Source organism: Carassius carassius, chromosome 24 (assembly GCF_963082965.1).
Source record: "Carassius carassius chromosome 24, fCarCar2.1, whole genome shotgun sequence".
Classification (NCBI taxonomy): domain Eukaryota; kingdom Metazoa; phylum Chordata; class Actinopteri; order Cypriniformes; family Cyprinidae; genus Carassius; species Carassius carassius.
The window spans coordinates 26,217,426-26,232,388 of NC_081778.1; the positions used below are offsets into that span (position 1 = coordinate 26,217,426).

Below are 14,963 nucleotides of genomic sequence, written 5' to 3' on the forward strand. Positions count from 1 at the left end.
GCTTGGCACACAAACCGGTCGGCGGATACAATTTTCATGTTAATGGCTCTAACTGTCAAATTACTTTAACAAAGTATCTGCACTCCTTTCAAATCAACTTTATGTCATGGAATAACAAAGACTTTTTTTCTAGATGGAGTGCAGGACTCAATGAGTCAACATTTTTCTAAGCTATACCCCTCTGACTAACTTTTTCTTGAAATACCCCCAATAAGTGTCACAACACCTACACATTGTTATTGCACATTATTAAAGCTAATTTAATCATTTTATTAAGATAATTTAAACGAATCTATTTTTTATATTATTTTAATAATTTTATTATTTATTATTTCAATAATTTATTTATTTATTACTTTGAAATATTATACTATAATAATATAATATATTATTATTATTACAAATCTCAAAAAACACCAGTTGAGTAACCTGGACTAAACAGAAGTGGCAAAAAAACAAGCCGCACTATTCTCAGGTGGACAAGTGGTAAAGATCTCACCTTATATTCCCAAGGGCTATTACACAATGATAAGCGCTGTGCAATTCTTTCCAGTGGCTGCACTTTCCACACAAACAGGAACAGTTCATCCTCATTGATCTCTTAATGGAAGTGTGGTTAAGCTAGATTGAAAGACGAATCAAAACTGATCATTGGCAGACTGGGATTTTTTTATCACTTTGTTTTTTTCCTTCGGCTTACTGATATTAATCATCCAAAACTCTGATCATCAACTTTGATAACTAAATTTGTGACTGAAATCCCACAGCGGAAGGTTCAAATTGAATGCACTTCAAGAGCAATTTCTTTTGCTGTGAAAGTAAGGGATTTCCAGAAAGGGAGGGAGGAAAGAGGAGTGACAGCGTTCTTCTCCAGGAATTAAAATAATTCCAAGCCAGTGTGACCAATTTAACAATTAAGATCAAAAACTGAGGCTGAAATGCGAGCCCCATGTGGCTGAGGCTTGGTGCAGTTTTTCATGGGGCGAGAGGACGGGGTTTTCTGATGACCTTGCCTTAATTCATTGTTAAAAAACACCATGGCTCTGGGCCACTCTACATATCCTGTCAATAAACTATTATAGCACAACGAACAGGCACCTGCCGTGTTGGCATAAAGTTCAATTAACTCCGAGGACAGAGTACGGACAGAGAGATCAAAATAGGAACAAACAACAAACAACTGAGAAACTCTGAGCAACAGAGTACACTAGAGAGAGAGAGAGAGAGAGAGAGAGAGAGAGAAAAGAAGTAGTTTGAAAGAATATTCATCATCTAGTATTCCTGAAGCTAGATATTTACCATGTATTTACTATATATTAAGAGTTTGTTTCCAAAATGCGATAAAAGCCTTTTTTTTTTTTTAATTAGTTTCTGCAAAAATCTGTATTGAATCTGGTCGGTATGGAAAAGTAAATGTTTAATTTTACGCAGAATGCGATATCCGCCAAGTTATTCTATCATGTTTTCTCCTTTTCTTTCCAAACTGCGCCAAACGTCAGTCTTCCCTCTCTGCAGAATGCGATAGATCCGCTCAACCAATCACAGCGCACCATTCAACGCACTCCAAACAGTAATGGCAGCGCTTTGAATACACAAGGCATCCTAGTTTTCCTCATCTACTATGTACTTTGTGATCAAAAAATAAACTTAGGGCTGCACAATAAATCATATGTGATTGTCATCCACTTCTCGTCATAAAGCTGGTTCTGTGATTAATAGTTAATCTCCATCATGTCCTTTCAGATGGATACACAAAGCCTTAGATCACGGACAAGCTATGTAATATTGCATTCATAATTGCAGATGAGTCACATTAGATTATGAACGTGATATTGCGTAGCTTTTCGGTGTGTTTTTATTAATGCCATTTATGTCTTTGTTAATACAGCGTATAACACTAGTCAACTAAATGAATGTAACATGGCAAAGATGAAAGCAGTTTTGGAAGTTGTTTATAATGGAAATGTCATTTTAGAATTTCTGTGGTCTAATGTGATATTGTTGTTCACGTTCTCTGTTCATGATGAAATTTTATTTTATTGCTGTAATTAATTTATAGCATTAACAAGATGACCCGTTGAATTCATTTTGGGAGCGATTAACTGATTGAATGTATTTTTAGACCAGTGCCTGTATAAAAGATTACTTCTGACCAAGTTCAGAGGCTGTCATATGAGGATTAACCATGTTGTTTCAACAGTTCATACATAAATACATATATATATATACACATACACTGCTATTTGGTTTATTTATTTATTTATTTTTTTAACTTATTTTCTTTTTCTGTCCACCAGGTGCAGACTTGTCAAAAACCGACAGCTTTGACATCTTTAATGATTACTCCCTTTAAAACGTAATCACGTTACTTTTCTGATTACTTTATTTCAAAAGTAATTAGTAATTATTTGCATTACTAGTTACATTAATTTTTTCCCTATGAAATTTATGAAATCCCAGCATACACGGTCAAGATAAATATTTGTTATGAAAGCAACAACATTCACAGAATGCCAGCAAAGAGTGCTGCATTTGTAATCTCTAAGACATCTCAGTTCATCTCAATCTCACAAATCTCTGTTATAACACAATAAATATATGCATAATGTCTACAATTTGTGTGTTATAAAGAGAGGATTCATGAGCATGCCAATTTCAGCACTGCATTGCTCAATGCTGCAAACAAGTGTTCTAGCCTAAATAGAAACTCTGCATAGCATACGCTTGCACCATTTATATTATTTTTATTTTATATTAGTTCATGTTGCTTTTGTGTAATAGATACATAAAAATTTATTTGTTTTAGATATTGTATGTTTAGATATTTCTATTTTGTGGGAGTCCCGCAAATCATTTTATTCTCCCACATCCCAGCGCACACACACATTACAGTGTCTACCCACTTGCACCAGCACTCTCTCATTTTGTCCCGCGCTGCACTCCGTTGCTTCGGGTCTTGCAGAAGCAGGTCTCTAATCCACTGGCACTTGACTCGACAGTGCATGTGGTACATCCTTTTTACAATCTCTAGATTATAAAACACTGCATTCTGTCAGTAATGTAACGCAGCAGTAACGTATAGAGACCTCGGCTTGTAACTATACTAACTATACAGGAAGTTGTTTAAAGCATAACAGAAAGTCAACAGAAATGTCAACAGAAAGTATCTAAAAGAAATATCAAGGTAAATAGAATCACCCTATACTGATATTATATGACCACAGCTGTAATTTTTATGTGCGTGACGATATCTTACTTTTGTTGCCAATTGCAACAAAAGGAAAATCTCAAAAGAAAATATCTGGCAAAAAAAGAAAAGCAGACATGGAGAAGCAACATTATGAGTCAGAAATCAAAGACTACGGGGACTATGAGTGAGTATGTCTTCACTCTGTAAGCACAGACTTTCTCATTCAAACTTTGCACATAAACGGGACAAAACAAACACCATCATTTCAAAAGCACTCAAACGGACTGTTTTAGCATGAGGCTTCACAATGGATTCAAAAATAATTGTCTCCCAGAAGACCTTGCATTGGCTTGACTTCACCACACAAGCGTTTGGAGAGAGAAAGTCCTTCAAACTGCCTCTGAAAATTAAATACAAAGCTCTTCTGCTGCCAAGGACTGTGTTCTCATTGTGCTGAATTCTCACAGAAGAGAGAGGACACTCCATTGTGTTGTAGAGTTTTAAAGAGAGGGCTTTGTTGGAATGACAGAGAGACTAAAACACAACAAGGTCTGGTCTTTGATTTAGATTAGGACAGAAATGCAGACCAGACGGAATATGTATGGTGAAACTACAGAAATGGTTGGCATGCCAAAGATACATGCAATGCAACCTACTATGATCCGTTTTTTAAGTAAATCAAAACTACACAAACATCTCAGAAAGACAAGTTGCCAGTTTGAACCAGCCCTAAACCCTGCAAAATGGGCTGTATATATCTAAAATATACATAGATCAATCATAATCAAATCAAATCAAAACAAAATCTAATGCTGAGCTAGTGAATTGTAATAAAATCAAATGTGCAATTTACACTACTGAAGAAATAAGAGAAAATAAACAAACGACATTATCTTAAGTATCACACACACTGTATTATCTGACAAAAATGGGCCTTACAATGCATTTTATATATATACATTATATATATATATATATATATATATATATATATATATATATATATATATACAGTACAGACAAAACGTTTGGACACACCTTCTCATTCAAAGAGTTTTCTTTATTTTCATGACTATGAAAATTGTAGAGTCACACTGAAGGCATCAAGGGCTATTTGACCAAGAAGGAGAGTGATGGGGTGCTGCGCCAGATGACCTGGCCTCCTCAGTCACCGGACCTGAACCCAATCGAGATGGTTTAGGGGAAAGCTGGACCGCAGACAGAAGGCAAAAGGGCCAACAAGTGCTAAGCATCTCTCTGGGAACTCCTTCAAGACTGTTGGAAGACCATTTCAGGTGGCTACCTCTTGAAGCTCATCAATGTTATGTATACAATTCCATATATAATTCCACATGTGTTAATTCATAGTTTTGATGCCTTCAGTGTGAATCTACAATTTTCATAGTCATGAAAATAAAGAAAACTCTTTGAATGAGAAGGTGTGTCCAAACTTTTGGTCTGTACTGTATATATATATATATATATATATATATATATACAGTATAACACAAATATATATACAGTATATATATTATATATATATATATATACAGTACAGACCAAAAGTTTGGAAACATTACTATTTTTAATGTTTTTGAAAGAAGTTTCTTCTGCTCATCAAGCCTGCATTTATTTGATCAATAATACAGAAAAAAATGTAATATTGTGATATATTATTACAATTTAAAATAATTGTTTTTAAATGTATTATACTTTAAATTATCATTTATTTCTGTGATGCAAAGCTGAATTTTTAGGATCATTATCACATGATCCTTTAGAAATTATTCTAATATGATAATTCATTATCAAAGTTGGAAACAGTTCTGCTGCTTAATATTTTTTCAGAACATGTGATACTTTTTTAGGATACTTTGATGAATAAAAAGTAAAAAAAAAAAGAAGAAGCTATGTTTTTAAAATATAAATATTTTGTAATAACAATATACACTACTGGTCAGTATTTTGGGGTCAGTAATTTTTTTTTTCTTTCTTTTTTTTTTAATAAAATCAATACTTTTATTCAGCAAGGATGTGTTAAATTGAAAAAAAGTGATAGTAAAAATATATATATATATATATATATATATTATTAGAATATATTATTAGAAATGTTTTTATTTTTAATAAATGCAGTTCTTTTTAACCTTTTATTCATCAAATATATTAGACAGCAGAACTGTTTCCAACACTCATAATAAATCAGAATATTAGAATGATTTCTAAATGATCATGTGATAGACTGGATGTTACATGTGACACTGAAGGCTGGAGTAATGATGCTGAAAATTCAGCTTTGCATCACAGGAATAAATTATTTTTTTTAAGTATATTCAAATAGAAAACTATTATTTTAAGTTGTAATAATATTTCACAATATTACTGTTTTTTCTGTTTTTTTTTATCAAATAAATGCAGGCTTGATGAACAGAAGAAACTTCTTTCAAAAACATTAAAAATAGTAATGTTTCCAAACTTTTGGTCTGTACTGTATATATATACTTTTTTCAGTTTTTCCTTAATAAATTACTACCATGATATATACAAGTAATAAAATATATGAGACTTATGAATATGGTATGAATATATGTGGTCATACCGCCCACCCATAGTCCAGGCATGTGGTCGGCAGACGCTACACAGATACTTAAGTGTAGGAAAAACCTCTTGTTTAATTTTAAAAAGGCCACATCTGTTTTGCTCACTGCTGATGATACAGCTTTCTAACAAGCTCTCATCCCAACCTAAATTATCCTGTAATTCTCCAATCAGTGGATCCAAGACCATTACAACAGACAAGACATTCCTCAAAGGATTTGCTTGCAATACTTTACAGAAATGCACACAATAACTCTTATTTCTCCTTTCAAGGGAACACGTGGCACCATTATGTCAGAGGAGCAATTTCAGTAAACATGTCAAGAGGTATATTCATTCGATCTCTGAATTCACACTGTCAAACAATCACTGAGACGACCTCAATCAGACACACAAACAACCCCAATGGCATATTCAGATGATGGACTGGGACCTTCGCTTGCAAAAACAAACATTTATATCCCCCCAACGTCAACTACACATCCTGCCCCAGCGAAGGTATTTGAGACCACATGTGATGTCTGGTGACTTCCAGGTGAATAAATATCACTAATTATCCCAAACAAACGGTTGAATAAAGGTTTGCTTTTAGAGCTCTGATTAGTGAAATCAGAACTGCATGACCTCAATCACTTAAGCTAAACTCACAGTCATAATTAGAAGACTTTCTCCATAACGTTTATGTTCACTTGAACTTGGTTACTTGATGATACCGAGTGAGATCATTTGAATTTAGGCAATATGTCCTAATCTATCTGCTTCACAGTCATTATAAGCTGAGTTACCTGGCAAAGTGCATCAAGAGTAATACAGTCAGAGATTTACCAATCACAGATTGTTCCTTTGCTCCAGTTTCTCAGTTTCTTTGATGATTTCAGTGTTTTTTTTAAACATCTTGATCTGAACATATTTGTATACCTGATTACCAAACCATGAGGAAAAACATCTCACACTTAAGAGTGAGTAAAACAAAGTAGAAATTATACAAGCTTGACAACCCAAACAGATTCTCTCAATTAATTTATTTTTGTTTCTGTAGCACAATCAATAGTGTGTTTCACTAGCATTGCTAATGTCATGGGTTTGATTCCCAAGAAATGAATAAACCGATAAAAAAGTGCATCTTGAATACAATGTAAATTGCTTAAGATAAGTGTCTTCCAATGCATGCAATTTATAATTTCATTACATTAAAAAAAACATGCTGCATCTCATAAATAAATAAAAACGCATTATGACTGCATTTTTTGAGTGTGTTACTGTATTTAATATTTATTTATGTTTTGCATTTTAACTCAGGAGAAGCTTTAGATTAAAATTGTACAGTATACATCCCCAAATATCACAAAACTCTCACATAGACCTATCGGAAATGTGCGCTGTGATTTCATTAAAGCTGTAAGGCGCAGTGGAAAAGCAGAAAATATGGAAATATCGAAGGTCTGAGACAGCTACTGTCTCCTTCAAGTTAGCGCTCAGTTTTCAAATCTCAACTGTAAATTAGCATGCGAAGTTAAAGGAATAGTTCACACAAAATGCTAATTCTGTCGTTATTTTTTCTATTCTTCAGCAGAACACAAACGTAGACGTTAGTGACACTCAGTCACCTTTTATTTTCATTGCACGGGAAAAATATGTAATGAAAGTGAATGGGGACTAAGGCTGTAGTCTCGTTATTCTGTGTAATACATGAGAGAGAAAGTCAAGATCCTGAGCAATATAATGGTGAGTGAATGATGGCAGGATTTGCCATTTGGGGGGAACTATCCATTTAAAACACAAATGAATGCGTAAACTGTGAATTTAAAAAGGCTGTATAAAATACCTCTCATGTTGTGGATTTTGACCATGACCTCGGCTGCTGACATCAAACGAAAAGCCAAGTACACGCGTCCGGAGTCTCTTTCCATCTTGACCGGTGAGTTCCCGTCCGAAACCACCTCGAACCATTTCTTCTCGAACTTCTGGTCCGGTACTGTAAAGATCAAGTCTCCGACTTTAACATTTTCAGAAACTGTAACAGTATAGGATACTTCTTCAGAAACGGTTCTTGGTTTCCTAACTCGGCTTTCAGCATCGGTAAGAATCTCTATCCTGTCAGTTGTTGCGTTAAAACGTCGCTTATCAGTGTTTTTATCAAGTCTCTCGATCTTAACGGTCACTTCCTCGGATGTTTTATTGCAGCGCGGCAAGCGCGCGGTCACTGTATAGCTCGAATTGGATTCCCTGTCAAAAGTTTTGGCGGTTTTTAAAACGAATCCTGCGTTGTTCAGATATTCAAGTGAAAAATCCGACGAGTCTTCCCCTGTTAAAACTGTTTTAAATCCAACCAAGTTTAATTCTTTGCATTTGTCTCCCAGAAGAAAAAGAAACCCAGCGACAACAGTTCCAGGAGGTGCGCCCTCCTCAATTTGTCCATAAAAAACAGCCGAATGCACATAAGAAATGGCAAGAAAAATTATAAAAAAACATGCGGCTGGAAATCTGAAGAAAGTCGCGTTCCGTAAATGCGCCCTCATTATTCCATCAATTCTGCCACTCTGTCTATCCTTAAAATCTGACTTTTATACCTTATGCATCAATAACATGATAAAAATGTAGCCCAAAACACCATTGAAAAAGATAAACTATTTGCACACTATCTGCATTGTAAGATTTCAATACAAGACGTCAATGTATTGTGTGTAGCTCTTCGGCCAGCATCATTCAACCTCTCACTTCTTCCCTCATCCACCGATACATAGCATCTCCATGTGGTACCCCGGGCCCCGCCTTCAAAATGATAGCCAATCAAAGTGACGGTAGGGTTGGACTAGAGATGTAGAACCTCCTACCAAATTTAAATAAATATGCAGTTTTCACCATGCAGGTCACCAAGCGAACGTTTGCAGGGATGCAGTTTAAATAGTTGAAAGGTTTATATATATATATATATATATATATATATATATATATATATATATATATATATATATATATATATATATATATATATATATATATATATATATATATAATGTTTTTTTTTCTTTTTTTGTGAAGAGATTAGTAATTTAATTCAGCAAGGACATGACCAGGTTGTGACCAGTTTTACTGAAATTATATCACTTACTTATAAGACTAGTCTATAAGCAGTTTATATAACTGGTCACAACAGTGGTTTTTTTAGACTATAATCTGCCCTGTGATAGTACAGGTTTACCTCAACTATTCTCAGATCCAAAGGTAAAGGAGTGTGGAATTTGATATCAAATTAATCAAAATGTAATCCAAAAACTTTGAAGCCTTTTTCTTATTTCAATTTTGTCATAGTTACTGCATTTTTGCTTTGTTAGGTGGCATATTGCCCCTGAAACACATCTGATCAAGGTTTGGTTGGTTATCTTTAACAGTCTTTCTGCAGATTCCATAAGTATGTCACTCCTCTCTCAGTGTCTTCTGGCTGATGGATTCTGTTTGAGGCAGAATGGAAACTCACAGACAGGTGAGATCAAAACAAATCAGCCTGTGACATCAAATATAGGACTGAGCTAGAGGATATTTTATTTCCTATGTTAACAAATGGAACCGTTTTTGTATTGCAAACAAACAAAAACTTTTTTTTGGCATGAGGTCAATTCACAATTGCACACTACTGATCATAACCTATTAAACCACATTTCATTGTTTTCCCTTTCATTCCTTTTCAGTTTTATAATTAGTGCTACTCTGTAAGAGCTGGGTATTCCACAATGTTCCATGATAGAAATGCATAATGGGCACATACTGCATGTATTGTCCATATTGTCATGGTAAGGAGATTAATAGGATGGGCCCGATTCCAGTCTCTTTCTTTTGTTAAGTAACAATATTATTCAAATCAAAATGCTTTTCAAATGGAAATGAAATTAACTGATACGAGTGCTATTATGGACATATCTGTGTGGATGTGCAAAGAAAATTATTGTCCATTTTAAGGTTTTTAAATCATTCTCAGTTCATTTTTGCTGCAAAAAATATATAACTGTCAAGGCTTTTTATCACTGCAAGGAATACATAAAAAATTCAGTCATTATTTACTCCTTCTATGTTGTTTAAATCCTGTAGATTTTCTTTGTTCTGTTGAATACAAATGGAGTAGCTTTGGAGAGTGTTTGCGTTCCTCTCTAGGCTAGGTATATGACTCTCATAGGCTGGATCTTTTGGTGAATCAGAGGCTACAGTCGTGGCCAAAAGTTTTGAGAATTACATAAATATTAGTTTTCAAAAAGTTTGCTGCAAAACTGCTTTTAGATCTTTGTTTCAGTTGTTTCTGTGATGTACTGAAATATAATTACAAGCACTTCATAAGTTTCAAAGGCTTTTATCGACAATTACATGACATTTATGCAAAGAGTCAGTATTTGCAGTGTTGGCCCTTCTTTTTCAGGACCTCTGCAAATCGACTGGGCATGCTCTCAATCAACTTTTGGGCCAAATCCTGACTGATAGCAACCCATTCTTTCATAATCACTTCTTGGAGTTTGTCAGAATTAGTGGGTTTTTGTTTGTCCACCCGCCTCTTGAGGATTGACCACAAGTTCTCAATGGGATTAAGATCTGGGGATTTTCCAGGCCATGGACCCAAAATTTTTAACATTTTGGTCCCCGAGCCACTTAGTTATCACTTTTGCCTTATGGCACGGTGCTCCATCATGCTGGAAAATGCATTGTTCTTCACCAAACTGTTGTTGGATTGTTGGAAGAAGTTGCTGTTGGAGGATGTTTTGGTACCATTCTTTATTCATGGCTGGATGAGAAGCAACCCCACACATGGTGTCAGGTTGCTTTACTGTTGGCATGACACAGGACTGATGGTAGCGCTCACCTTTTCTTCTCCGGACAATCGGAAAGGAGCTTCATCGGAGAATATGACTTTGCCCCAGTCCTCAGCAGTCCATTCACTATACTTTCTGCAGAAGATCAATCTGTCCCTGATGTTTTTTTTTGAAGTTCTTGATGATCCTATAAATTGTTGATTTAGGGGCAATCTTAGTAGCCACACTTAGTAGTCACAGTTGCCTGTGAAAGCCATTTTTATGCAATGCAATGATGGCTGCACGCGTTTCTTTGCAGGTCACCATGGTTAACAATGGAAGAACAATGATTTCAAGCATCACCCTCCTTTTAACATGTCTAGTCTGCCATTCTAACCCAATCAGCCTGACATAATGATCTCCAGCCTTGTGCTCGTCAACATTCTCACCTGAGTTAACAAGACGATTATTGAAATGATCTCAGCAGGTCCTTTAATGACAGCAATGAAATGCAGTGGAAAGGTTTTTTTGGGATTAAGTTAATTTTCATGGCAAAGAAGGACTATGCAATTCATCTGATCACTCTTCATAACATTCTGGAGTATATGCGAATTGCTATTATAAAAACTTAAGCAGCAACTTTTCCAATTTCCAATATTTATGTAATTCTCAAAACTTTTGGCCATGACTGTACATCCACATTAATCCGGATACATCTGAAAATTTGAGTTTTTTATAAAAGCACTCTCCATCCACACTAGTGTTTTTAAGCATTTTACAAAAGTTGCTCATGAACACCGACATGTCTGAAAACACTGAAATCACATAGCTTCGCATGTGTAAAATGTCATAAATGCTCAATGAGATACAACAGGCACAGGAATGATATTAGATAGATAGATATTTATTGGTACAATATGTGTCACATGACTAAACGAGTCATGAGTTTCAATAAAATCGAATCAGCATCTGCAATTGGGAAATGTTGATCAATACTTCTACTACTTCTCTCTTCCAAACACTGTCACATGGATTTGAAATGATGTAAGGAAGAGTAAACAATGACCAAATTCTGTTTTCAGGTGAACTATTCCTTTAATGTCTCTTGAGAAACAGTCTCTTATGATGGTACAGTGCTGTGCACGTGTCCATATTGCGCTCAGATGTGCGCTCAACATTTGTCAATTGTGATGAATGACAGTAGTGCCAAAGATGAGGCAAGGTGGAAAAACAAAAGATCCACACATGGGAATATGTATCCTCATTCCCATCAGCTCAACATATGCCTCACCTTGTCAAACCTCTACCGTAATCATTTCCACAATACAAAGTACTGTATATACAAGATATGACATGACATAATTTCACAGAAATATGTTTATAATACTACCTCAATTTCACTCTTTGCTTGATTTTGGGAGAAAGAACCATCTGAACGCTGCGGTGTGAAAGATGTGCGCACACTTTAAATGGATTAAAGCAATCACCTGCACATTTCTCTAAAGTCAAATAGACTTGTTTAAGCATGAAAGCCCCGCAGCAGTCCGCCTCCTCCTCACCACCTCTCTTTGAGAAGCATAACACAAATTACAGCAATTTACCCCAAGAGGCAGTGTGTGCATGCGACAGCAGAATGGGTTTCGAGTTGATGGTGTCGAATGTCATGTCACAGCCACTCACGCCAGTCTTTCATCATATTTTTCGCATGCCTCTCTGTGGAAAAAGTGACAGGAATGGAAAGGGAAAGACGGCAATCTCGCAAACCTTGAGTTTCTCCGTCAAAGGTCACCAGAATTGACAGGAATTCTCTCTCTCTCACTACACTGGCTTGTTTCCTCCTCATTTCCATCTGTACTCTCTCTCTCTCTTCTCTTTCCATCCCTTACGTGCTCTCTCTTTAATCTGAGAACTGACAGTCAAATGAATGCCAGGTGGATTTCTTTTGCCTCCACCCCTGTTGTATCACAGACAGAGAAAGAATTATTCAACAGCGAGAGTAGCCCTGCTCGTCCATCTCCTCTCTGTGTGCACAGAATCAGTCTCTGTTCTCCTGTCTGGTGTATCAGATTGCTGACTGGTTCCTCATATGCTCACTGACAGAAAGGCAGGCGTGTGGGACGGTCTCCGGGCCCGTCTCTGCAACTCTGGTGATAACATCTTAAATCACAGTCTGCAGAGCTGCTTCTCTCTGTCATATCGTCCTCCTACCAGCACTTCTCTGTCATTTCCAAACCCATCTCCTGCATTATTTTCCTCTTCGGTTCTTCCCACCATTACTGCATCTGCATTGTTCTCTCTTGTGGAATTGTGTGCTCATTACTACTTTCTACAGTACAAATTTACCTTTAGCTTTTTACAGTACAGTTTTACCTTTACAGTTGGCTCATTTCTTGAAGAGTTCTTGATCATTACGTTCAAAATACAGACAATCAAATTAGAAGGAATACAGCAATATTAAAATTCTGGCCAATAGGATAAGCTGACAATTTGTATATTTTGGCCAATAACTGATAATAACTTAAAATGAGCTTATATTAAAATATTAAAACTGATATTAACCCCATATTAGCTGATTTTAAAAACCATTTAGTCTAAATAAATTTGTAAAAATGAACAATAAAAGCAATCATTTTAAATGCTACAAGTGATTTCAGGCAGTACAACATTATAATATATAGTATGAAAAATGTATATTAAAAATAAATATTATATTTAGTATATTATAAAAAAAACCTTCAGCTGAAATTCAATGTGGTATTCAATATGGTTTAATATATACTGTGCATGCCTACGAAATTGCTTATAGCACTTTTACAGCTGAAGTGTGTATAATATTTTGTTATTAAAATACTGTTCTATACCAGCTGTGTAGAGAAAATAGTAACTCATCCATCTGTAGGTCAGTCCCCCAAAATCTGTTAATGCTGTGGCTTCGTAGCACTTTTAAGGTTTGGAGGTCTATACCTGAAAAACACTATTAATTTAGGAAAAAAGAAATGTATACAACTAACACTTATATTAGAGCTTTTGTTGGCCACAGCATTTACCAACGGGCTAACCAGCCATAACCTGGGCAAACCAGTCAAACTCAGAAACATTAGCTCCAAAAATGGTTCAAGTTTGGTCCAAGACTCCCTGTTTGTCTGGTCAATGAAAGGTGAAAAAATGTTTGAAAAATATATTTGAAAACAATTACTATCCAGAAATTCTACAAAAAACTATTTGCACTATTTTAAACAAGTGACATTGTATATTAAGGATGTCTACTGTGCTCTTTGAGGACTGGGACTAACAGGTAGATATATTTGTGTGAAAGATTATACTTAGCTGAACAGAAAGAGAAAAGCATGTTAGAGAAAGAGTGACAGAAACAAAGAGAGAGAGAGAGAGAAAATGACACGGTTCTTCTCCTGTGACCTATGCAATAGCTAGAGTAGAGACAGCTCATCAATCTCCCATGGTTGAACATCACTCTCTGTCTCCATCCCCCCAATGGAGGGACAGCCTGTCTCTTCCTAATGCATGTGTCCTTACCTCTCAGCTCCTCTCAACAGATTTACACTCCAGCTCTGCCTGTGACAGCAGCTTTCCTTTTACTCTAATCACCATCACTTTGGACCAAACCAGGGGTGTTTTGGAATTCAGCCTTAGGAGGGCAAAGCCCCTTATCCTTATACCCTCGTGAAACAACACGTGAAACAGGATTTATTTATTTGAAAATGGAAGTTGGGAAGAAATTAGCGCTGCAAGCTGTTTGCTCTATGAAAACGTTTGCTCCATTTATTGTGTCCAAACTTTTCTTTAAGCCATGTTGCTGCTGTTGCTTTCCTTCCATTGACTTCAACCCATGTCTTGCTCTCTCTCATTGGCTGTAGCTTGTCACGACACCTGACACCATGAGATGTCGAGTCGGCCGACTGGTCCAGATATGCCTAGTTTAAACTACTGGATTTTAAGCCCGATTTGCAAATAAACAAACTTGCCGACTGGTCGGGCTGTGATCGGGGGAAAATCAGTCAATCTTTATGTGTGATCTACTCATCGACGCATCAAAGAGGCTCACTCACGTTCCATCGATGGCCAGCAAAGGTTGCTGTGCTGAGCCATGCACATGCACAAATGTGCCACCTGTGCCCAGCATGTACTTCCATCTCTCTGGCCACCAGCCATGTAAATCACTCAATCAGACCTCCGGCAGCGCTGCCATCAACGACCTGCCTCACATCTTATGGATAATCAGTGTTGTTTTTTTCTCCATGCCACACGCACGCTGTTCTCAGTACAGCGCCTTACCCCCACTGAACCTCCAAACCATTTCTCCACAGCGTCTTCTTCAATTAGATTGCCAGCGATCTCCCCCAAAGTCCCACTGATTGCAATCAATGAAAGCACCTTCTAAT

General features: G+C 36.2%; 1 protein-coding gene across 3 annotated transcripts in view; it reads right to left on the reverse strand.

The window, feature by feature from the left end:
• LOC132103298 (neural-cadherin-like) overlaps positions 1-14,963 on the reverse strand; it is a 180,534-nt gene that overhangs the window by 151,601 nt on the left and 13,970 nt on the right. Inside the window, exon 1 of one of the 3 annotated variants that reach the window (XM_059508285.1) lies at positions 7,614-8,505. The exons of 1 other annotated variant lie outside the window; for it this stretch is intronic. In XM_059508285.1, coding sequence (XP_059364268.1) covers positions 7,614-8,307 — 694 coding nt within the window. In that variant the 5' untranslated portion in view covers positions 8,308-8,505. Of the gene's footprint in view, positions 1-7,613; positions 8,506-14,963 lie in introns of those variants that run through there. One more of the 3 variants, XM_059508286.1, reaches the window with a different exon arrangement.